Raw genomic sequence first — 24,272 nt, 5'->3', positions numbered from 1 at the left:
TAACCTTAAAAGTTAGATGCTTTAATTGCACGAAAGTAAAGATAAAAGATTGAATTGAATTTTGGTCAAAATTAGAAGGTATAATTTGTAATTTAGCCAAAAAAAGAATAATAATAACTTGTATGATTTTTCGCAAACAACAATCAAATAATTGCACTTCTAATAGGGATTGGTCAAAGACAAAGAAAATTAACCCACCACTGATAGATTAATTTTACAACAACTTACAAGTAATGGCCTCAAAGCTCACAGCATCCAACTTCATAAAACAAACTTCTACATATTGTTAGGAGAAGAACAAATGGCGAAAGATAAATGAAATTCAAAAGATAAGCAGAAAAAGAATAACACGTTAATTAGGATGAAACAATAGACAATGAAGTCACGCTTAACAAGAATAATAATAAACAAAATGAAGTGAAGCCAAGAGTGACAAAATTGAAAACGGCAGCAATCTAATATGGACACAAATTAACAGTCAGACTTGCATGGCCAGAAATAAAGTTCCTTGCTGTGAATGGTAGTCTGTGTCGCTCAAAACCTGCATTTTCTTTTTCCCCATAAATCAGTTGAACAAGGGAGGAAGCAAACAACCTTGCTAGCAGATGCATCATTACATACAAATAGAAGTTGAGCCCACATCATCTTTGGGTAAAAGCCAAACTACATAATTGCACATGAACAACTTCTTTCATTCCCATTTTCAAATTCGTCATCTGATCCATCTGCCTCACTGCCATTGGATAGAGTTTCCATATCAGCAAAACAACTAAAAATTAACGGGAGCAAAGAAAACAAGAAAAGCAGAAGAAAGAAAAGAAACAGAACCAAACACAAAAACAATTGGTTTAATTATATGTTGCACCAGTACTCGTTCATTTTTCTTTGTTTTTTTTTTTTTGGGGGGGGGGGGGGGGGGCGTGTTCAGTTCAGCAAAACAACTAAAGATTAAATGGAGCAACAAAAAAGAAAAGCAGAAGAAAGAATTCAAAGAAAAGAAACAGAACCAATAAAATAGGGAAAAAGAAGGAAAGGGGAGGGAAGGGGGGGAATTGGTTTGATTATAGTTAGCACCCAGTACCTGTTCATTTTCCTTATTTATTTGGGTTGTTTTGGTAAAGTTCAGCTTTTTTGCTTTTTTCCTGCTTCTGTATACCAAGACTTGGGATGAAACGAGTACAGGATGTGAAACCCCTGTTCTTGTACTGCAAATGAAATCCTATTTCACACAGGTTTATTATGTAGACAGTTGTATGCGACAGATTTTTAACTCAACATAACTGTTTATGGAGTAGAAGAATAAAACACCAACTAAAACCTAGGTTAGAGGATAAGTATCTAGAGGCAAGCTATAGTGACTAAGAGGGTCAATTCCTAGAAGGGATAAAGGGAACCTGCACCATTGATCAGGATCTAGAAGTTGGGAATCATCAAGGAGTTGAACTTTGCCAGTCCCAAAGAGAAAATTTAGAGGGCCTGCTAATGTAATGAATTTTAGCAGGCTTAAGAATGTGTAAATTTCCATGGTAAATTGTCTATTTACCAGATAAATTCGAACTTACATGAGTATCTAAATGTTGAGGCAAGCCTGATCATATTCTCCAACATTTTCAACTTATAATTATTGAGAAAAATTTTCACTATGGACTTTCAAGTAGGAGACTGCCATACAAATAAAATACCAAGAAGTTACAAACTAGTGACTTTTAAGGAGAATTGATTTGATACTGAAAATCCATCTGAACTTTACCTTATGATAAATAGGATCCAAAAATTGATCTGAACTAAGTATGCTTACGCAAGTAAAACTTAACTTTTAACTAAAATGGAAAAACACTGAAACACACACAAAGAACCAAGAAAGGATCAACTAAAGCTTTATCTCAGCTCAAGTATTCAATGAAATAACATGTCATTGCATGGCAATTGGCCATGGAATAAAGCAAAACGAGTACTTTGCTTAAAAATAGTTGAGAAAAATTCAAAAAAGTAAGAATATTACAAGTAACCTACTGCACTTCAAAGAAGATAAAATCATTGGGATAGTCAATGATGTTTAAAATTTTATAACAAAAAGGCATAATAACAGATGAAGGGCAGAGGTAAAAATCATAATCCCAACATTTACAATGAAATCTTTTATATTTAACTAGTTAAGAAGTGCATAATTTTCAAAAAATAATAACCAAAGTTTATAATTAGGAGAAAGAACAAAAACACTTGACTGAGTATTTCCATCCTTTTTATTTTTTTCATTGGTAAGTTACACATGCACCCAGTAGGGTCTTGAACCCACAATAATTCTCCACCTTGCTCTACAAATGGAAGAGGTGCAATTTGAGCTTGAGCTCATTGCTGAGAATTTCCATGATTCAAACCTGCCATTTATTGTCAGCATAACAAGTAGCAACCATCTTGCATGAAAAGCACATGGAGTTTTTCTTTTCTTCTACCTCTCTCTTTCATGTCTGTCTTTATCTCAAACTGTCCCAGATCTCTAATATTTTCTCCCTACCTCTTTGTCTATCAAATCTTCTGCTTTTGATCTTTTGGATTGCTTTCCAACCTCCAAATCATTCTTCTATCTCCTTTATTTCCAATCACTCTTTCTCCTCCTCTTGTTTTTTTAATCTGTCTATGTGTTTTAATGTTGACAAATGACCTTTGAGGATCCTTATGAAAATCTGAAATTCACAAGCTAAAAAGGAGTAGCCTCAACCTCCACATGTTCCAAATAGCACTCTAAACTGAGTGAATTTTTAACAGAATATAAGGAACCCAAATTCTATGAAGCACGGGTGCGTTTCCGGATTCGGTGCGGGTGCGGGATTCGGTAATTTTTGAAAAAGTAGGGTGTGGGTGCGGCGATTAAAAAATTATTAAAAATATTTTTATTTATATTTTATATATATTGCTAAGCATAAATTATAAAATTATGTTTTGAAAATACAATTTTATGATTTTACAATCATAACTGAAATTATATTTTTAAAATACAACTTCACAAAATAAATGCAAGACTGTGTAACTAATTATATACAACAATAATTAATCTATATTAAAATCTCAATTATAGGGCACAAGCCGCACAACTTCAGTTTCATTGGTGCACTAAACTAAAAAAAGCCAGTGCTTCTATAGTTCTTACTCACACATCACATCAATGAATGCCGGAACCACTCTCCTCAAAACGCACACCTCCACTCCACATTAGTGACATCACTCTCCTCTCCTCTTTCCAAAACAAAAAAAATAATCTTCCACGCTTTTTTCTATTACTCCATCAGAAGAGATTTTATCCATCCTCGTCCTCGTCAACTATCTTACATCGGCGGTGGCAGCGAGACTAAGATTTTATCCATCCTTGTCCTCAACTGTCTTACATCGGCGGCGAGACTAAGATTGTCATTCTCGCCGTAGATCCTACTGTCAAGTTCAACTCCTTCATTTCCAAGCTCTTCGCTCTCTGTGCAGGTCGTTCAAGTACCAGCTCCCTGGCGAAGACCTCAATGCTTTGATTTTGGCCAATTCAACCCGAATCGGAGCGAATCGGCCCGAGTTGGCGCGAATCGGCGCATATCGGGAAACGAAAAAAAAAAAAAACAAAAAAACAAAACAAAACAAAAAAAAGCGACGCGGCACTGAAGCGCAGGCAGCGGCGTCGCCCGCCGCACCCCGCGTCGGACGCCAGTGTAGCGCCTCTGATGCCGCGTCCGTGCTTCATAGCCCAAATTCCTAAATTCCAGTAAATTATTAGGACCAATTGAAAGTATGAGCATTCTCATACACTATATGGGCACTAAACAATTTGAGAAACAAAGGCCAAGAACTAGCTCAGAGAACTAATGGTGACCGCTGTGAATCAGAGAACTCCTAGATATGAGCTATCTTAGCTTAGCATCAATGGCACACAAATATATACATACCTAAACGTTTTAACATTTCTACAAGACATACACAACAAGAGACATCATTTGAGTTTTTTTTTTTTTTTTTTTGGGAGGGGGGCAGCGAAGTAGCAAACTCCTACAATCGCTTAAATACAAATAAAATAAGAATAAAAAACACCTATCTTAACAAGAAAAAAAAAATCCACACCTGGGCTCAAATTCCTTGATCTCAAAAAGCTCACTCCCACAAGCATCTGTCCACTGCACTCTCCTCCGTTCCGTATGACCAGGGATATCATTACCCTTTTCAACCAACGCTTCACTTTCATTGGCATTACCAACAGAAACAGGAGCTTTATCTGATGGCCTCTTCAAGTTACTTCTAAGAGAAACCTTTCTTGCAGCAATACCATCATCTAAATCAGAGGTACAATCCTTGCCCTTCTCAGAAACAAGAGGCCCAGGCAAGACATCATGCTGTTGGGCAGGGCCCACTTTAAGAGGCGATGGGGAGTCAAGCCCTGCGGAAGTGCGACCAAAGCAGACAAAGGAGGCGCACCCGCGGGGAAGCCAATTCTTTGTGGAAGCCAGCTGGAGATTACGGTCGGATTCTTGGTCCACCAACTGGTACTGATTCCACGGCGAAACTCTCATGGGTTTATCTTCGTTCTTCTGACCCAAGAGAAGAAGGGTCAGACCCTTACTATACCCAGAAGCTGAAGAAGAGAAGAACCCTCCACCTTCTACTGCCAATAACATCAGTTCTGCTCATTGGGACATCCAGGATAGATTTCTTTTTAGCTTCCTCCCTTTAGAAGGACCAAATTAACCTGTTGTGATAATCAGAAGTATCAGCATCGACATGTTGGAAGAGTATTCAACTCATGAACAAGACTTTGTACCAATTTGTTACATTTCCTAAAATTGTATACGGATAATGGATATTATCAACTGTAAACTCAAAAAGCTTCTGAATAGAACAGAATATCTTTGAAAATTATCAAGGGAAGCTGATAGTTATTGGAAAATTAATAAGCCCCATTTGCAAACACAAATTAACAATATATCGATCCTCAACCAAAAAAAAAAAAAGAAACAATATATCAGAAGTGAGAATTGAAAGGTAATAAAAAAAAAAAAGGACCAGATTGAGAGTGACAAAAAGAGATCAAGCAAACAAGCAACCAAACTAGCCATGGAAAATATCCATTTCCCACATAAATGCCCATTAAATTAATAAAATTACCACGAAAACCCTGAAAGAACTTTGAAATAGAATTTTATATAGCAGTACACAAATCCAATATTACTAATAAGTGATTAATACTTTGCGAATAAGGGTAAAAGTTGAAGATCTCATAACTCGAAAGCAACAGAATACAGATTTGATAACAGACTTCATTTCCCACACCACACATACTAAACTTCATATTTTAGCATTAATCACAGCATTCCAAAGCACTATTTTTTTATATCAACCAAGTTAATATATATATATATATATAACAGTAAATTCAACAAGAAAAAAACAAAGCCCAACAAAGAAAAAGTTCGATTACATGCACCCACATCACTTCGCTTTAATTTGTCTGAGAAACGAAACGAAACGAAACGAAACGGAAAATCAGATCAGAGTGGAAAAGCGGGAATACCTGAAAGCGAAGTTGAGGGGTATATAGGTGATTGTGAGATCTCTCCGGCGAGTAAAGCGGAAAACAAATCGGCGGCAGAGGAAACTCCGATCACGGAAAAGATCGGCGAGGAATTGGAAGAAAGAAAAAAGAAATGGAGGAGCGAGTTATTTAAGAGGAGGAGGAGGAGGAGGAGGGGATACTGACAGGGATAGTGACTCTCAGTCTCAGGGCGCATGATAGCGATGCGGAGTTACTTTTTCTTTCTTTCGCCTTTATTTTATTTTTATTTCCTCTGTTTAACTTTTTGGGAAAGTACGTGAATATTGGAGTTTACTCCTACATTATAGTGATAGATAGTGGTGATTAAAAGAGAAAGTTTCCTTTTGTTTCGTTACCCAATGGCTGCTTTTAACCCATTTCCACTAATTTAATAATAACAACTTTGTTTCTCTCAATCTTCTTTAAAAGAAAAAGAAAAAAACAAAGAGTTTGTTTTTTTTCAAAATATAAAATAATAAAACAAACCCATATATTAGAAAATTATAAATTAGTACCATAAATGTTTACCTCCTACTTTGGTACGAAATCAATTAATGAAATCGAGTAATTATTAGATATTCTTGAAATATGTGTTTCTTTCTCACATTTATAATGAAGGACTTTGTTAACAAGTGCCGGTCAGTACCCGTTAATGTTAAACGTGTACTTTTCAGCTACATAGGAAATTAGAAAACTTTTACTTTTCAACATGAGTTGATGTTTGACGTGCACTTTGGTTTCTACAATAATTATAAGACAAAAATGCCCCTTTAGTACACCTTAACACATTTCTCTCTATTTTACTTTTTATTTCCCACCCAATTTCACTCTATCAATATTTTACTCTTCATCGTCTTTTACTTTACCAATATCAAACTCACTTTCTTTCACTTTACCATTATCAAACCCACTTCCAAAAAAAAAAAGATGAAGAAAAGTTCAAGTGTTCAATGAAGGATTAATCAATTATTTGCAAGGTACAATAATTTTTAAAATATATATATATATATATATATATATATATATTTGAATATGAGGTTAATCTTATTTTATTTGTATTATGTTTTTTTTTTCATTTATCCTAAAATATAATGTGGATTGTTTTAATCTTGTTTTAATATAGCACCAATGGATGAGAATATAGTTATAAGTGAGACTCATCAAGTTGTTAAAAGGAATTGTTTTAACTTAAATGAATTACTTCAAGAATGAACTATTATTTTATTTTTTTGTATCATTTTTTTTTTCATTTATCCTAAAATATGATATTGAATATTGATTGTTTTAATATTGTTTTAATGTAGCACAAATGGATGACAATTTAGTTGCAAGTGAGACTCATTAACTTGTTCCAATGAATTACTTTGACTTAAATGAACAACCTCAAGAAGGTACTATTATTATTTTTTTTTTTTGTAATCCATATTTCATTTAACGTATAATATGATATTGATTTTTTTTTTTAATTCTTGTTTTAATATAGCACAAATTGATGATGATTTAATTGCAAGTGAGATTCATGGAAGTGTTTCAAGGAATTGTGTTGAGTTAAATGAGTATCCGAATGATGGAAAAAATAATAACACATGTGAAGGGGAAATAATTGATTAGAATGAATGTCCAATAGATGAGACGGGAGTTGTTGAAGAATATGAGGATATAAATTCAATAGAAAATGAATTTGAGCCTTTTGTTGTTTTCTTAGTGAAGAAGAAGTTTTCATTTTCTATAAAAATTATGCGAATCGAAATGGTTTTACAATTCGAAAAGATCGTTCGGGAAAAAAAATGGAGAAATAGGAAGACATAATTTCTTTTATTATCGGGAAGGTATGCAACCACTAAAAATGGTGGATCCATCTAAGGAGCAACGAAATAGGAATTCTTTAAAATGTGGATGCAAAGCTCATCTAACTATTGTATTGCGAAAGTCAATAGACATTTTTTCCAAAAGAATGGCATGTCACTATTTTTGTTGTAGATCACAATCATGAATTGTTGTCCCTTTCGAGTATACAATTTCTTTCAACCAATCGAGTTATCACTGAAGATGATAAAAATTGCATTCTCTTATACAAAAAAGCTGGACTTTCAATTAGTGAAATAATACGTGTCATGGAACTTAAGAAAAATGTGAAATATGGACATCTTCCATTTTTTCAACGGGGTATACGTAATCTTTAAGTGAAAATGAGAAAGATGCATGCTGTGAATGATGCTATGGATCTCTCACAATTTTGTAAAGTTGCTAAGGAAAAGAATTCTAAGTTTCAATATGCATTCACAACTGATGATGAGAAAAGGTTAGAGCATATTTTTTTGTCGCACCCTCATAGTTTTGATTGGTACCAAAAATATGGAGATGTAGTTGTTTTTTATACTACTTACAAGGTAAATGCTTATGATATGCCTTTTGATATTTTTGTTGGTGTCAATAATCATGGAAAGTCAATTCTCTTTGGTTGTGCACTTCTTCGAAATGAAACAACTAATACTTTTTTATGGCTAATGAAGGTACTCTATTCATCTTATAAATTTGTACAACTATTTTTTCATTTTATTTTATTAGCATTTTGTTTCTTGGGTGAAATGTTTACATATTCTAATTTTTTTTTTTATTAGCAAAATTTTGCATGTTTAATGAAGAAACAACCTAAGGCAATTTTGACAGATCGAGATCCATAGATTACGGAGGCAATATCAAAAGAATTACCACTCACAAAACATGCCTTTTTGTATATGGCATATTACCGCTAAGTTTAGTGGTTGGTTTACATCTATTCTTCGTAATCAATATTCAAATTGGTGCATCGAGTTCTACAAGTTATATAAGTTAGACTCATGTGAAGAATTTGAGGGTCAATGGACTCAAGTTCTGGAAAAGTATGACATACTTACTAACAAGCATGTAATTAGTTTATACCACATCAAGCACTTTTGGGTACTATGTTACCTTCGAGGACATTTTTTGGTGGAATGATAACAACCGAAAGATCGGAAAGTATAAATGCCTTGATTAAACGGTTTGTTAGTTCTCACATAAACTTGATGCAACTCATTAAACAAGTAAGTCAATTCTTACCATTGATTTCTTTTGTGGTATAATTTGTTTTATTTTTTTATTTGTTAATATTTGTAGTCTTTCTATGTCACATAAAATTTTTTAATTTATTTTATTATTTACAATTTTAGGTTGATCTTGCCATTGAAGATATTGAGCAAACACAATCACATGATATAATGTTAGAGACATTTAGAGGTTCTTCTTTAAGAACATTGTCACCATTAGAAGACCAAGCACACAATGTTTTGACACCTTATGCTTTCAAAAAAGTTCAAAACGAGTTTGAGAGAGCAACACAATATTTAGTTCATCAAGAAAACCGTATTGAATTTGTGCTACAATATTATAAAGTTGAAACTAGTCAAAAGCACAAGGTCTTATGGGATGGTGAGGTGACTAATTGTAGTTGCAAACATTTTGAATTTTGGAGTATACTTTGTCGTCACATTTTTAGTGTATTCCTTCACAAAGATTGTTACCATATTCCACCATTGTATTTACCATCTCGTTGGTGTTGTGAAGTCTCATTAAGTGAAAAAAAATTGCTAGTGTTGGATGATGAAAATTTAGTAGGCAAGGAAAATGTGGTTGATGCTAATGTTAATGGTGTTATTGATGGAGATTGTTTCATTAATTGTCCTCCGCTATCAAAGACAAAAGGCCGTCCAAAGCAAAAACGAATGAAAGGCGGAAGAGAATTAGAAAAGCAAAAGAAGACTTGTGGGCTTTGCAAGCATGTTGGTCATAACATCTCTACATGTCCGGAGAAAGAGACTTGTACTTCCTCAAATGGTGCAAGAAAAAAAGGAAAATGTGTACTTCAAGTGAAATGGGATTGAATCCAATATTTTGTTTGAAATGTTAGGTAGAAGCTCTTGAACTTGTATTTTTGAAGTGGGATTGAATCCAATATTTTGGGATTGAATCTAATTCGGATTTTAATCAAGGAACCTTCATTCAGGATTAAGGAACCTTCATTCATTTCCTTAATTAATTTATGACAACTTTGTATGAATTCATTTTCTTAATTATTTTCTATACCTCTATTGTAGTATGGGTGGATTCAGGATTATAATTAATGACCTCATTCATTACTTTCCTTTATTAATTTAATTGGCACAAAATTAAAAAGAAAAAAAGAAATCTAATACAGATTTTGACAACTTTGATCGACAAATCTGATTACAGATTCATAATGAGATTTGTTTTGGTCCTTAAATAAAAAGTTTTTTTTTATACCTTTACCCAACACCCACTGACACACCTCTTCTTTTTTTTTTTTCCTGGTTAACCCCACTGACCCACCCACATTTGACCCTTTGTTTTCTTTTCTTTTTTCTTTTTTAATTTTATATTTTCCTCTTTTTTTCTCATCCACCAATTTCTTCACAAATATCCACTTTCTTCATCTTCTTTATCTGCTTTCTTCCACACTTTTATCTTCTTTCTTCTTCTACACTTCTCTATTTTCCTCCACACAGACACATCTTCAAAGAACCCACTCTCTCAAATTTCTCATCCTTCCTTTTACCTGCCAATTGAAAAGCATTAAGAGTTAATTTTTCTCAACTTCACCCAAGACCAACTCCTCTCTTACTCTGTAGCCCCAAAACCAAATTGGAATTGAAGTTAGATGGATGCATTGGAGCTACTCTTCATCATCTTGACCCAATGGTGTTAGAAGATTCAAATCTGATGTTAGAATGAGATCAATGATGGTTAGATGGAAGTCCTTGTCCATACCCTGATGTTGCTATGATTTTCTCTATATGCCATTTATGTGTATTTTGTGGTTATAGAGTAGGGATAAATTTGGGAGTTCATAATAAGGCTGAGGGTAATTTGGAGATAAAGAACACGTTTTTTTCAATTTTGGATTCAAGGGCATTTTGGTCAGGTTGTAAAATTATTTGACTTTCTCCATCTAAACTGACATACATTTAATACATATCCAGCTTTTTCCATATCCCTAAAAAAAGGTGAATAGTTTATTTTAAATTTTATCACACTAATGGGTGTTGTACAGCACCCGTTAACAACACCCCATAATGAATTCTACTAATTAAATTCATTGTGAGGTCTACTATATATATGAGAGAAGGGAGTTCCTAATAGAGAGGGGGACTTGGAGAGTATGAATTTATGGTTTTGGAGTCTTCTATAATGGATTTGGCCTGGGTCTAGTGTTTTGTGCACTGAACCTAATAGAGAGTGTAAAGTTGTGATTTCCAACTATGTTGTGTTGACTTTAATTCCGTGTCAAATTTAATTGTATTTTCTTCAATCATTTTTCCTTGTATGTATGTGGGTTTTTAATTGTAAGGGATGAGTGTGAGAGATTGTGAAAACTCAAGTTTCAAAAGATGAACAGGTGGATTTCACGACTGTTTCGCAAGAAGCTTACCCGCAAAATGAGCCACGTGTAGAGCACTTGACTTGAAGATGAAGAGTCGTGCTAGACTGTATGTTTTCACAAGTATCTCGCGGGTAAGGCCAACTCGCGAAGGGCTCGTGAAACTCTCTGTTTGGCAAAAAGTTATGTTTTGCTTTACCATGTCTTTATCCACACTATATATACCCTCATTACCCACAAATTGTAAGAATTGCTTTTCAGAGAGAAAACTCTAGAAAATACACTTGAGAATTAGATATTGTCATACCCACAATCATCTACACATTTTCTTGTAATTTTTCTCAACTCTTACCTCTCCATCTCTACATCCTTGAGAGGTTGCTAGTCCAAACACTTACCACACCCATTTAGAGTGTAAAGTGAGATTTTTGGTACTGTTGGGAAGCATTAGAAGGAGCCATTCATTGGCGGATGCAATTAGGCTGAATTGCGGGATTCGGAAAGCTAGAGAAGATAAGACTCCGAGAAGTCAGTTGGTAGTAGGAACTTAGAGGGCTTAAGTACATGGGGTAAACTAGGCTTGGAGGGTCTTTTGTTATTCATATACTCTAACTTTATTCTCTAGTGGATCGATTTCGACTTGGAGGGTCGTAGAGAGGTTTTTTTCCAAGTTTTTCGGTTTTTTCTTCGATAACACATTTCAATGTTATCTTGTGTTTGCATCTATCTTCCCTACTCTTAAACTTTCCTTTTATTATTAATAATAGATGAATATGGCTTAGGGTAGTGATAACGGTTATTTGCGCTTATTTACTTTTGTTCCGCACTTAGTATAAGTTAGAGTAAAACCTATCTAGCCATATTTTTAATTCGGGGGTCTAAACAAACTCTTGTGTGTTTTTGCACAAATTCGAGCTTTCAAAGAGCTACCATGCGTCCAAAAATTTCCATGTGGAAACATCCCATCGGGTCCATTGCACAAGATGCACAGAACCAAAGTCTTCCCCTTCTACAGTCACCTTAATATATTAAAGTAGAAGCATAATCAAAATCTAAATTAATTCTATGTTATTGGTTGTGGGTTCTAGTTAGTTCAACTAGTAAAGTCTCTGATTATTGAATAAGAGATCTGGAATTCAATTTTTTTACACAATCATCAGAAGCGGACGTTATAGGTTAAAACTATATATATATATATATATATATATATATATATATATATATATATATATATATATATATATATAAGTTTCCATGTTACTAGTCCAATGTCAAGTACCTCATTTATATAATATTGAATGCAAAAGTCGAGATAACTACCTCGCTTACCTAAGTAAGGCCACCTTATCACCACCAATAAAGAAATTTTGGTGCATAAGCATGGATTACATCTTAATAGTAATAATTAAAAATTCCATATACTTTGTAGAATATACTATATAGCAAATTCTTTTTTTTTTTTTTTGGTGTATAGTAAAAAAAAATGTAATTAAAGAAATTTTTTTAATAATATAATAGATAACTAGCCTCATCACACGTGCAATGAGACTCTATTTTTTTGTGGGTTTAGTGTCATAATTCTTCATTTTTTTTTTTTAACTCAACGCAAAATCCACATTAACCATTGATTGCTAAAATAAAACTCTTCCATAGTTCCGCACAAGTCGTAAAGGTATATAAACCGAGTTCTTGAAAAGGAAAGAAATGAATATACCAAACCAATTCAATACGTACCTAAATATAAACACAATCACAATGGTGGTAATGATTCCGCTTCTACATTTGACTTTAGAACTATTAATGTAGAAAAGAAATGTACAATTTCAAACCAAAACAACTAATAAAATGAAATATTACGTCAAAAAAAAAAAAAAAAAAAAAGATAACAACCTGCTTAAAGATACCCCAAATCCTCATAGTCTTATCTTTACTCCTTGTATAGAAAACATACCTCTTTGAAAAAAAGATGGTGATGAAGTGAGAAAAAAAAATTGTGGAGATCAAGGAAACTGTGGAAATAGACTTTAGAAAGAGATAACGAAGAAGAGGAAAAAAATGTGAGATTAGTAAAAAATTACAAAAACAAAAATACACAAACTAATAAATTAATAATTTCAACATGTCAAAGGAAACAAACCTTTTTGAAATTGGAGATGGTGATGAAGTAAGCAAAAAGTTGAGGCAATCCAAAAGCTCATGTAAAGAAACTAATAAGAGACATTAGATATGAGAGTAATGCTAGAGATACAAACTATTTTACAAAAAAATTTACAAACTGCTAATGTGGAAAGCGGTTATTGGTAAAAAAGTAATGCTAATGGTGAGCCTAAATAAAAAATAATAAAAAGTTAGTTACATCAACAATTTGTAAAAATATTGTAAATAGTTTGTGGCTATAACATTACTCTTAGATATAGTATCGGTGTGTGCTAATTTATAGGAAAAAGATGTGTCAAACATGTGTGAAATATATCTAAATAGAGAGTGTATGCTGCCATTTAGAAAATTTTTAAAATTTATTATAACTGTTTAGAAAAATTTTATAAAAAAAATACTTTTAAAGTAGTAAACCAAAACTTTTGATGACAAAAGCTTGCCACCATTTCATTTTGGAAGTTATAAAAAAGAAAAAAAGAGGAGAACATTAAATTCAATATTAAAAAGAGGAGAGATAAAAGAGGCTAAAATTTAGGATTTTGAAAATGAGTAGTTTTATGTGAGAGTTAGTAATATATTTTTATCAAATTGTCCTTAAGTTTTGTATCTGTTTAAACATAGGGTGTAATGGTATTTTTGAACTACAAAATGAGATCCCAAACAGAGGAAGCCTCTGCCCTAGGAGGGGTGGCCCAGTTGGTGTGGGATCCCGCGTGCATGCATGAGGTCCCTCGTTCGAGTCGTGGCGGGTACCATGTGGGGGTGGATTCCTAGCATGCATTTCGCCCATCTGCTGGCTCTCTTGGGGTGCTAGGGTGAGGTCTGTGGCGCTGTAGTCACAGTAGTTATGGCTCAATCCAACATTCTCTAGTGGGGGGTGTCCCTATTAGGTCACGCCCTGGGGGTAAGCCACATATGGTCACCCCCCCCCCCCCCTTTTATTCAAAAAAAAAAAAAAAAACAAAGGAAGCCTCTAAATAGCAATATAGACTATAGAGAATAGACAAAAATAAAAGACTCATGAGGTAAAATCCAAAGATTATGTTATATTATAAAATAATTAATTAATTCCTATTAAATTTCTTGAATCTTTGAGTTTTTCTCAGCTTCCCCTATTATTATTATTATTATTATTATTATTATTATTATTATTATTATTATTATTATATATATTTTGCAAGATAGTATTTATTAAAAAAAATGAACATTCATAATAAAATAAAATACAATGGGAAGAAATATATAACTTCTATGCATTTCTATTGTTTAGAAATGTTATCTAACATAGAACGTTATTGGGTTGTTAGGAGAGATTTTTATGAACTATTAATACCAGACATATGTGCTTATGTAGTCAAAAACTCCCTGCAAGTGCATAGTTACTGAAACTTACAAGCTAATTCACAATTCTTAAATTAATAAAGCAAAACATCCAAAAGTTATATATACACACACACACTTAAAACTAATACCATTTAAACACATACATATTGTATAATCAAGTCTTAATTTTCTATGAACAACTTTTGAAAATATAAACTGTAAAGATATAAACAAAGACCATGACATGAGGAAACTCTTAGCTTAGGAACACTTAATGAAACTCTTAGCTTATTAGGTAGTTAAGATAAATAAGACATAGGTAACCACTCACATCTTAGAATCCAATGCTTGGTGGCTACTCAAAAAAAAAAGACTGATTCACAAACATATCACCTTCATGTCTACACATGCACACACTTTACATTCACACATCACTAAGAAACCTCCCAAAAGGTGGGGGTTGTTGAACAATGAAAAATTCAAGGTGCAACAGTAGGTGGCTAATACCGTCTTACCTTGTAACTTAACCTTTGAACTTAGATCAATGGTTCTTAGACTAGTATATTTTCATGTAAGTTTATCTTTGTAAAATGCAATTAGGGCAAAAAGTCATGCACTTTTCTCTTAGATTGTATCTAGAACCAAAAGTAATGTATATTTTAGTTATTTCAAAATGTCAACAAAATTATTTTATCCAATTTTTTTTTTCATAAAATAAGTAATGACTCCATGTAAAACCCTTGATCTAGGGAGAAAGATATAATCAGTCAAATTTCCATTTTGAGGGGCACCAATATAACTTAACCTATTAACATTTATGCGGGTTTGGCCAAACAAGAACGTTTGGTGGGCCGGGGCATGATCTCTCACATTAGGCCATATATAAATATGCACATCTTAAAAATTAGTCATTCCACACAATGCATAAGTAGTTCAAATATCGATTTAATGTGTGATTGTCAAAATGGAGGTAATTTTCACCTTCTTTAAGATTGACCCACATTTGAGATCCTTGCGACTAGTATGTTATATGCATGAAATATATTTATCAAAGTACCCCAAATTCGCATAGCTAGCCTTAGTTTTATGTTATTTTGTGACTAATTATGAATTATCTATATTTTGTAGGTAATGGAGGCTTTATATGCTAATGGGCTTTTTCTAAGATATAAGGATGGACTCTAATTCAAGTGAGTTGAGGTCAACTCAAACTCAAAGACCTAGAAGATGTGGGTAAGCTCAATCAATTTAAGGAAATAAGGCAATTAGAGAGGGGAAAAAAAGAAGAACAAAAAATAGATTTGGGCAAAATTGGGAATCAGAATATTTCTACACTTGTCTCAAAATTTTGGACATAACTTCAGCTTAAATATCAGATTTCGATGATTCAAGTTGAGCTAGAAACCTAATTTCAAAGGGTTACAATTTTTTAGTCTATAAAAAAGGCTAAATTTTCATATTTACTAGGCCAAAATCACCCACAGTAAAATCCTAACAAATTCCATCCAAATTTCTTGATTCTTTTAGGGTTTCTCTACAATGATTTGAGATATAAAAATATATATATAAAAATATAAAAAAAATAAAAAATCCTGAATGTGAGAAAGGGAAGAGAGGAGCTAGCTTAAACAAGAGAAAAGAAACTAATTTGATGGAGGCTAGAGAGCACAACAAGACTGAGAAGACCTATAAGGATGTGCTTTTGATATCTAAGTTTTTCTTGTTTATGAGATTTGATTTTATCTAGATTGATGTTTTGTTTAATGATTAAATTGTTTTTACTTCACATCAATAGATGAAGATGAAATTCTAAACATGAGTTCAATAAAGTTTTTTTCATAATTAAGGAACATCTTAACTTATTGAATGCTTGGTTCTACCACCGATTTTGGAATTGGATATCTCTTATCGTATACAATTGATGATTTGGTTCAAAACTATTAAGCAAAGTAGAGCATGCTTTATATTTTTGAAAGGGTGTTGATGATGATATGTACCATGATAATAGGATTGATTTCTAGACTACTGTGTAGGAGTTTTTGATTTGGAATAGGGGAAGGAGAAACCTAGACTCAATACTTAGCAGAATGGAATTTGGACTTAAACTCACATGCCAACTCCAAGGCAGTTGAGTCGCGGAGCGAGTTATAAGTCCATCTCCTAACACAGACCTAAGCGATGTGGGACTAGACTCGACTTTGAATCGATTTTTTTTTTTTTTTTTAATTTGGAATAGGGGAGGGGGAAACCTAGACTCAATACTTAGCAGAATGGAATAAGGACTTAAACTCACACACCAACTCCAAGGTAGTTAGAGTCGTGGAGCAAGTTATAAGTCCCTTTCCTAACACAAACCTAAGCGATGTAGGACTAGACTCAACTTTGAACCGATTCTTTTTTTGATTAGGAATACGGGAAGGGGAAATCTAGACTTAATACTTAGCGGAATGGAATAAAGACTTAAACTCACATGCCAACTCCAAGGCAGTTAGAGTCATGGAGTGAGTTATAAGTCCCTCTCCTAGCACAGACCTAAGCGATGTAGGACTAGACTCGACTTTGAACCGATTCTTTTTTTGATTTGGAAAAGGGAAAGGGGAAACCTAGACTCAATACTTAGTAGAATAGAATAAGGACTTAAACTCACATGACAACTCCAAGGTAGTTAGAGTCGCGGAGTGAGTTATAAGTCCCTCTCCTAACACAGACCTAAGCGATGTGGGACTAGACTCGACTTTGAACCAATTCTTTTTTGATTTGGAATAGGGGAAGGGGAAACCTAGACTCAATACTTAGCGGAATGGAATAAGGACTTAAACTCACATGCCAACTCTCGACTTTGAACTGATTCTTTTTTTTATTAGGAATAAGGGAAGGGGAAACCTAGACTCAATACTTAGCAAAATGGAATAAAGACTTAAACTCACACGTCAACTCCAAGGCAATTAGAGTCGCGGAGCGAGTTATAAGTCCCTTTCCTTACACAAACCTAAGCGATGTGGACTAGACTCGACTTTGAACCGATTCTTTTTTTGATTTGGAATAGGGGAAGGGGAAACCTAGACTCAATACTTAGCGGAATGGAATAAAGACTTAAACTCACACACCAACTCCAAGGTAGTTAGAGTCGCGGAGCGAGTTTATTGTGTAGGAGTTTGGGAAAGAATCAATAATCATAAACATATGTTTTTGTGAATTAATGTGGTGAATTCTAAAACCATGGTTCTTTTCTTTTCGTACCTAACTACTTTTGATTACTTCATACTTAGATTAATTGCTTGTTCAGTTTTATTTAATTTTAAAATAACATTTTTTATTGAACTAGATTAGGATTTATTTATTTTATATTTTTGGTTAATTTTTGTACATCTACACAAGTCCCTATGTGATGTAGAACAGATAGCAAGGGTGCCTAAAATCATAACCCAAGACCAAGGGGTGCTAGTATAACTAGTTGGGGCAACAAATGTCAGAATTGTATGAAATTTGGATAGTTGAAGAAGAAACGGTCTTCTAATCAAAAGTCATGACTATGCCACAAGATGTGCCTTAATTTTGGCAATTTCTTTCATTAAGACCTCGAAAACAATGAATTTGTCTTTTTTAGTAATTTTTCCTTTTTAAAATTTTTTTACTTAAAAGTCAAAATAAGGTACCCACTTGTTTAGAAATGACCGTTAAGATTCGTAAATTATGATTTTGCATTTAACTCAAAATTTTCATTTTTGGCAAAAATCAATTTTTGGCCACCTAATCTCGTGAATAGCCAAAGTAGGATTTTGGAAATTTTTCTAGTTATCCTAGGGTTTTATCTTTTTAGTATTTGTATGCTATGTAGCCTCCAAAATTTATTAGACTATTATTCAGATTAATAATATTCAGAGTTTTCCATTATAAAATAATATTTTACTTTATGTTTTATCAAATAAAGTATCGTATGTGCTACCACCGCACACCCTTGGTGCTTGGTGCGATGATCACTCCACAGGTATAAGTGCTTGTGGGGTGTGGGGGTTAAGGGCCGGGGTTCAAGCCTCTGGAGGGAGTTTCACACATATATACACTTAGATTAGGCTAAAGTAGAAATTCTATCTTGTATCAAAAAGAAAAAAAAAGGTATTGTATGTGCTTTCTTTTGACTTCTAAAACATCACTATGGGTTCCATCTCGCACTTGCCAAAGTATACTTCAATATCATGCACTTGCGAGTATTTTAACAATTCACAACAGTATGAATTAGCTCGATTGCCTTTAATTCTAGCAACTTAAGCAAACTAGGGATAAAATGGTAACTTTCAAGGTACCCGTATTGTGTTTTAATTGACAATTAGAGAGGACAAAATTGAATATTCATGCACACAATATTGGTTTGAAATAGAAGAATTGTAACTTTCTCTATTGTACCTAACATCATAGCTTAAAGGGGAAAATTATTGAATACTCCGGGATTACCATAAATGCATACTCCCTCTCACATGAATTGTGGGTCATACCATAAATTTAATTAGTGGGACCCACAGTTACATGAGAGGAGTGAGTACGCATTTATGGTACTCCAAGAGTACCCAATAATTACCCCCTTAAAGGAATAGATAGAATAATAAATAAATAATAATAATAATAATAATAATTCGGTATAAAATTTAACTCCCACAAGACATGGGTTTCGGGTTCAAAATGCCCCAAAAATTGAAATAACTTTTAATGCTTAAATATACAATAGTATAGAATCAGGTATCACAGTATCACAGAGTAATATTATTATAAAAGTCAAAACAACACAAATTGAAATGAGAAACCCTTGTCTTTCCAAAAAAAGAAAAGAAAAGAGAAACACTTGAAGTTTTCCATGTTATTTATGTCTTGGACCAATTTGGGGTTCTTCTAATTATATCTGAAACCATAACACGCTTAAATTAAGACATACAGCTCAATAAATGGAGTAGATACAGAAAATCGTAGAAGAACGGGTTTCTACTATGATAAGTAGATGGTCAATCAAAAATTTTGGGTCATGCTCAAAAGGAAAGCTACAAAATATAAAAGTTTACCATTGAAAGTGGTACCACTAAGCATGAATATTGAATAGCATTTGTAATTATGCAGTCATGTCGCATGCGTATTAAGAAATTTTCCACTATACCCTTATTGACTATTAAATCATGATATATGTGTGAGTTCCAGCTAGTTCAACTAATAAAGTCTCTGATGGCTGTATAAGAGATCTGGGGTTCAATTCCCGCCTACACCAAAAACTGATTGTTGTCTTGATCTAAATCATCAAGAGCGGACGCCATATATTGAAACTCTCTTAAAAAAAAAAAAATCATGATATATGTTAAATCGAAAAATCTATGAATATCATTCTAACTCCACTTATTCAAACTTGTATGAATTAGCTTACCTATTGTAATTGTAATATAGGACTCTCATATCGGTATTCGTATATTTACCAAAATAAAAAGTTAGGAATGTTATATTATATGATCCTTCTCCAACAAGCGATTATTCTCCATAAGGCACAACATAGAAGATCTTGGGATAAAATCAAGTTGAAATTACTTTCTCACACCATAGTCTAATTAGCTAATGGCATAATCTTATTAGGCTAATATTTAAGGAATAATTAAACTTTACTCACCTGTGGTTTGCCTCTAATTTGATGTGTCTACCCGTGGTATAAATTTTGACACTTTGCCCACCTATGATTACCATCGTTAGTCTCCTGTTATCCACCTCTGTTAAAAAGAAGTGTAAATATGTATTTTTGCACTATTTTATGTGTCTCTCCTCCCAAAACATAAAAATTCAAAAGAAAACAAGATCAAAACGTGCTATTGGTAAAAAAATTATGCAATTTCTTAGAACTTCAACTTTTATTTGAACCTATCATCTCAACCACAAGCAAACAACTAATTATAAATCTGAAAGCATGATAAAGTCGTATGAGAAAAGAAAAATAACAACTCAATATAAATCCAAATTTAGATCCAATTTTTACGGAGCAATGAACTATTCAGATACAATTGCTCTAGCGAAAATATGAAAAAAAAAAAAAAAAAAAAAAAAAAGTCAGTGATAGTTATGGACTCCCCAAGAGTGCATCAATTCCAGGAGAGACCCACGAAAAAAGATTCAATGATAGACTCTTTTTTGTTTCTTTCTAGTACACTCTTGGAGTTTTAATTTTTATCCAATTGATACACTCTTGGATAAAAATTAAAATTCCTAATGTAACTCAACAACATTCAAATAAATCAAATCAAATCTCCTACTCCTCGTGTCCCTGCCAACAAAAATTAAAAACCCAAAGAAGTTCAAAAACTAAAAACCCAGAAAAATTCAAAAAATCCCAGAAAAATTAACAAACCCCAGTCTTGCCGTAAAAATAAAATAAAAAATAAAAACCTAATCTTATTTCGGAGTCCATTGCAATCAAAAAACCCAAATAAAACCAACACAAATTTCAAACCCACTCTTCACTCTCTTCCACCTCAAACCAAAACCCAGAAAAGAAAAAATCAACGACAATCACAACGCCCATTCTTCTTCATATTCCTTTGTCACACCATCGCCCATACCCACCACTATTTGACCGCAACTTAGCCAACCCAACAATGGAATCGACCACAATCAACATTTACCAAACCAAATCATATCAAAATCCAATCAAAACTACCAAATCTAAAATAAATCTCAAAACGCCAAAGAAAAAATATAAAAATTGCTTGCCTTTGATCCGAGTCATTGTTGCGCCTGGAGAAGAGCCTCACCATTAAGACATCTTAGCTGTTCTCGTGGGTCTCTCTCTTGCGTTGACATGCATGTTCGATCTAATGGCTTTTCGATCCAAGAAAGGGCGGCTTGTTGCTTAGGTGTTGCAACAAGTGTAGAAAGAGACAGAGAGAGAGAAATTTGTTTGAGTAGAGCTATAAATATAACCATTTTTAATCTTGTGTTAGTGTTCTCATTGAAGCTCTTAAAGCCTTCAAATATTTTTACAAAAATCACTTTTTGATCTTGTTTTTTCTAATTTTGTTATATTTTTGTGTTTGTAACGGTTTAAGTAATGGGGTAAGTAACGACAGACTAACGGTGATAATCACAAGTGGGCAAAGTGTCAAAATTTAAACCACGGGTAGGCACATCAAATTAAAGGCAAACCATAAGTGAATAAACTGTAATTATCCCAATATTTAATAAAGATGAGTTCGACATGACTGACATGTATCCATGAAAAAGTATTAGTTGCTTGAAAATAATTTTTTCATACATATATGTGTATAATCTTGTCTAGAGAGAAATAGAGAAAGAATTTAGAAAATTATTTACCGCATAAAAGATTGGAATTAGCCCATGGATTCCTTATATGAGCAACAACTCATTCTTTTGTTAGATTATTTTCATACCATTGAATAAGACAATCTGGAAGATCAAACTTATTATCAATATTCTTTTCAATGCATAATAGCACGGCCTTTGTAGACTTCCGACATATTGGGTCAAGTGGATGTGCCTCACGTGTGCAATATTTAAGACACTTAAGAACACACTCTACACTATCTTCAGGGTCCGATACTAGCTTTTCCTTACGCATTTCAATATATTTTTTAATGCAACGAGAAAATGGCCTTCTCACACTATCATGTTTAAAAGGATAAGGGAGCGGGATCGGAAGTCAAGACGAATAGAAAGTGGTAGAGACCAAATCTTTGGCTTGAGTTTCAACAAGAATAGGATAACCAAAAAATCCATTATCAATACTATAAACTTCCTAGCCACCATTCTTTTTCCACTTTAGATTTTAAAAAATATATATATATTATTTTGAGCTCAAATTCTAAAAAATAATTATTAGGACCTAATAACCCTTATTCCTTATTTAATATTCAGTGATTAGAAAATTTTTAAATAAATAATACAATTTATAGATTAATATTTATGTGGGGACTAAAAGGACCTAAGTAAGTGTTTGGGCCTTGGGCTTTGTTGATGGACGCTAGTTTGTGTTAGACTAAAAACTTCTTAGAACTGTAGCTCGGCCCATGAGTCGAGAGTCCGAGGATTCATCCGAGGACGAATATCTCCTCGGCCAGACCCACGATGACCCTGGGATTCGCCAAAAAGAATAAGGCAGAGTTCCGGAAAAACCGTTGGTTAAGAGGGGGATTTAAGCACCCTCCGGACGCAACGGTGTGAGAGAAATATCTTAGAAAAAGGCTGCTACCTCCACATTAAAGACCCTGCACCTACCTCCCTGACCGCATTAATGGGGGAGTGACCCCTGAATAGTAGAAGTCAGCTTTCTTGCTATAATTTAAAGACTTCCAGAGGGTGGTGGAGGGGACAGGTGTCTAATAGGGTAATTTGTGTTACACGTGGATAAGGAGGGAAGAAGAAGTATTTAAGGAGGAAGGAGGGCAAAGAAGAAGGGGTAGAAATATGAAGAACTGTGACCTTTGAGAGAAAGAAAAGAGAAATAATATATAATTGGTCATCGGCTTACGTCCGAGGAGGTTTACTTTGCCCTGTTTGTCTTTTATTTGCAAACACTGTAATATTTTAGCATGTTCATCAAGTTTCAAATACCACTAGACTAGATTACGAGCCCACACTCTACAAATTTCATTGTTTAAGGCCCATTGGGCCTGAGCCCACGTGTGTTTTGGGGTCCAGGCGCAATTGTGCACTTACAATTTAATTTTTTTAATTCAATTGATTCTTGTTTAAGAATCATGGCTTTTAAATTTATGAATATTTTAAAGTTAACTAGCTAGCTTCCAATTTAGTAATGTCTTTTTTTTAATGCTATTTAAAAATTGTGACTTTTATATTTGGGATCAGGTTTAAGTTAATTAGCTTTGACTTTAAGTATTGCCTTTTACTTAGGGTCATAAGTTATTTATTATAATAGGTTTTACGTAAACGTGTTTTTTTTTTTTTTTGGCCAAAGCCAAGCTAAATGTAAAAGTGTGCAATTACATGAACAAGTGAGAAGGCTCACATGACCACTGGTCAAAATTAAATGGCATGAAATCACTCATTTTAAACATTTTAGAAGAACATATTGGTTAAATTTGTGAGAGACCACACCACTAGCCCAAACCTTGTCAAATCAAGGCTTTGGCATAACCCATTGTTGATATCCATTTTCGCAACACATTTTCTACAAGCCCAATTCAACCAAGCCCGACTTCTTTGTGGGCTCAATTCATGTATTATAATTTATTTTATTCTTTTAAGCATGACCCAAGCTCATGCGACTTATTGGGAAAATTGAGGGAGTGTGGTTTGGAGGGTATGGGTTGGTTCCTTTCAGACCTTTTGCATAAGCCCAGCCCGTGCGTGCTACCAAGTGGGCAAGGGACGCTAGTAGCACCTTAGGCTCATGGAAGAGGTCTTGTATCTAAAATTTCCACCCCAAAACAGCTTTTATGCTCTGGGTGACTGTGACCCAAAGTTTCTGCCCAAACCCTTTTTTTCCTTTAAACATAGTTGGCTCCCATTGGCCAACTCCATTTGCTAGCCCTCACTTAGGTGAGCCTCCCAATGGTCTAAAATTTTTGACCAAAGGCAACCAATTAAAGAAAACCCACTTTATTTCCAAAATCATGTTAAAAGCATACACTCCAAGCCAAGTCAAGCCAAGCCAAAACACCAAAATAGTATCATAGGGGATAAAAACCTCTTCCACTACTCAAAACCAGTCAAGAGCAATACCCCAAACTCTATATAAAACTCTCTCTTCAACTCATAAAAAAGGCAACCACGTTTCACCTAGAAACCTGAAACTTCAGAGCAAAAACTCATTCA

The 24,272-nt window shown here is 33.7% G+C and overlaps 1 protein-coding gene across 1 annotated transcript; it reads right to left on the bottom strand.

Annotated features, from left to right (window-relative positions):
* Positions 1-231: 231 nt before the first annotated feature.
* On the bottom strand, positions 232-5,785 carry LOC142622767 (uncharacterized). The gene is made up of 3 exons (XM_075796296.1): positions 5,543-5,785; positions 4,099-4,720; positions 232-733 (listed from the first exon to the last, which is right to left on the bottom strand). Exons 2-3 carry the CDS (start codon positions 4,647-4,649, stop codon positions 664-666), a joined length of 621 nt encoding a protein of 206 aa, XP_075652411.1. The 5' UTR covers positions 4,650-4,720; positions 5,543-5,785; the 3' UTR covers positions 232-663.
* Positions 5,786-24,272: the final 18,487 nt, after the last annotated feature.

The sequence above is a fragment of the Castanea sativa genome, chromosome 1 (assembly GCF_040712315.1).
Source record: "Castanea sativa cultivar Marrone di Chiusa Pesio chromosome 1, ASM4071231v1".
NCBI lineage: Eukaryota > Viridiplantae > Streptophyta > Magnoliopsida > Fagales > Fagaceae > Castanea > Castanea sativa.
The sequence above is the reverse complement of the archived record's forward strand: the minus strand, read 5'-3'. Positions and strand labels throughout refer to the sequence as shown.

What these genes read in the sequence shown, in the direction of transcription:
- LOC142622767 (XM_075796296.1), bottom strand. Translation starts at nt 4,649, where the DNA reads ATGTTATTGGCAGTAGAAGGTGGAGGGTTCTTCTCTTCTTCAGCTTCT. An exon ending in ATCAAGGAATTTGAGCCCAG is followed by an intron (nt 734 to 4,098) that starts GTGTGGATTTTT and finishes ATCCAATGGCAG; the next exon opens with TGAGGCAGATGGATCAGATG.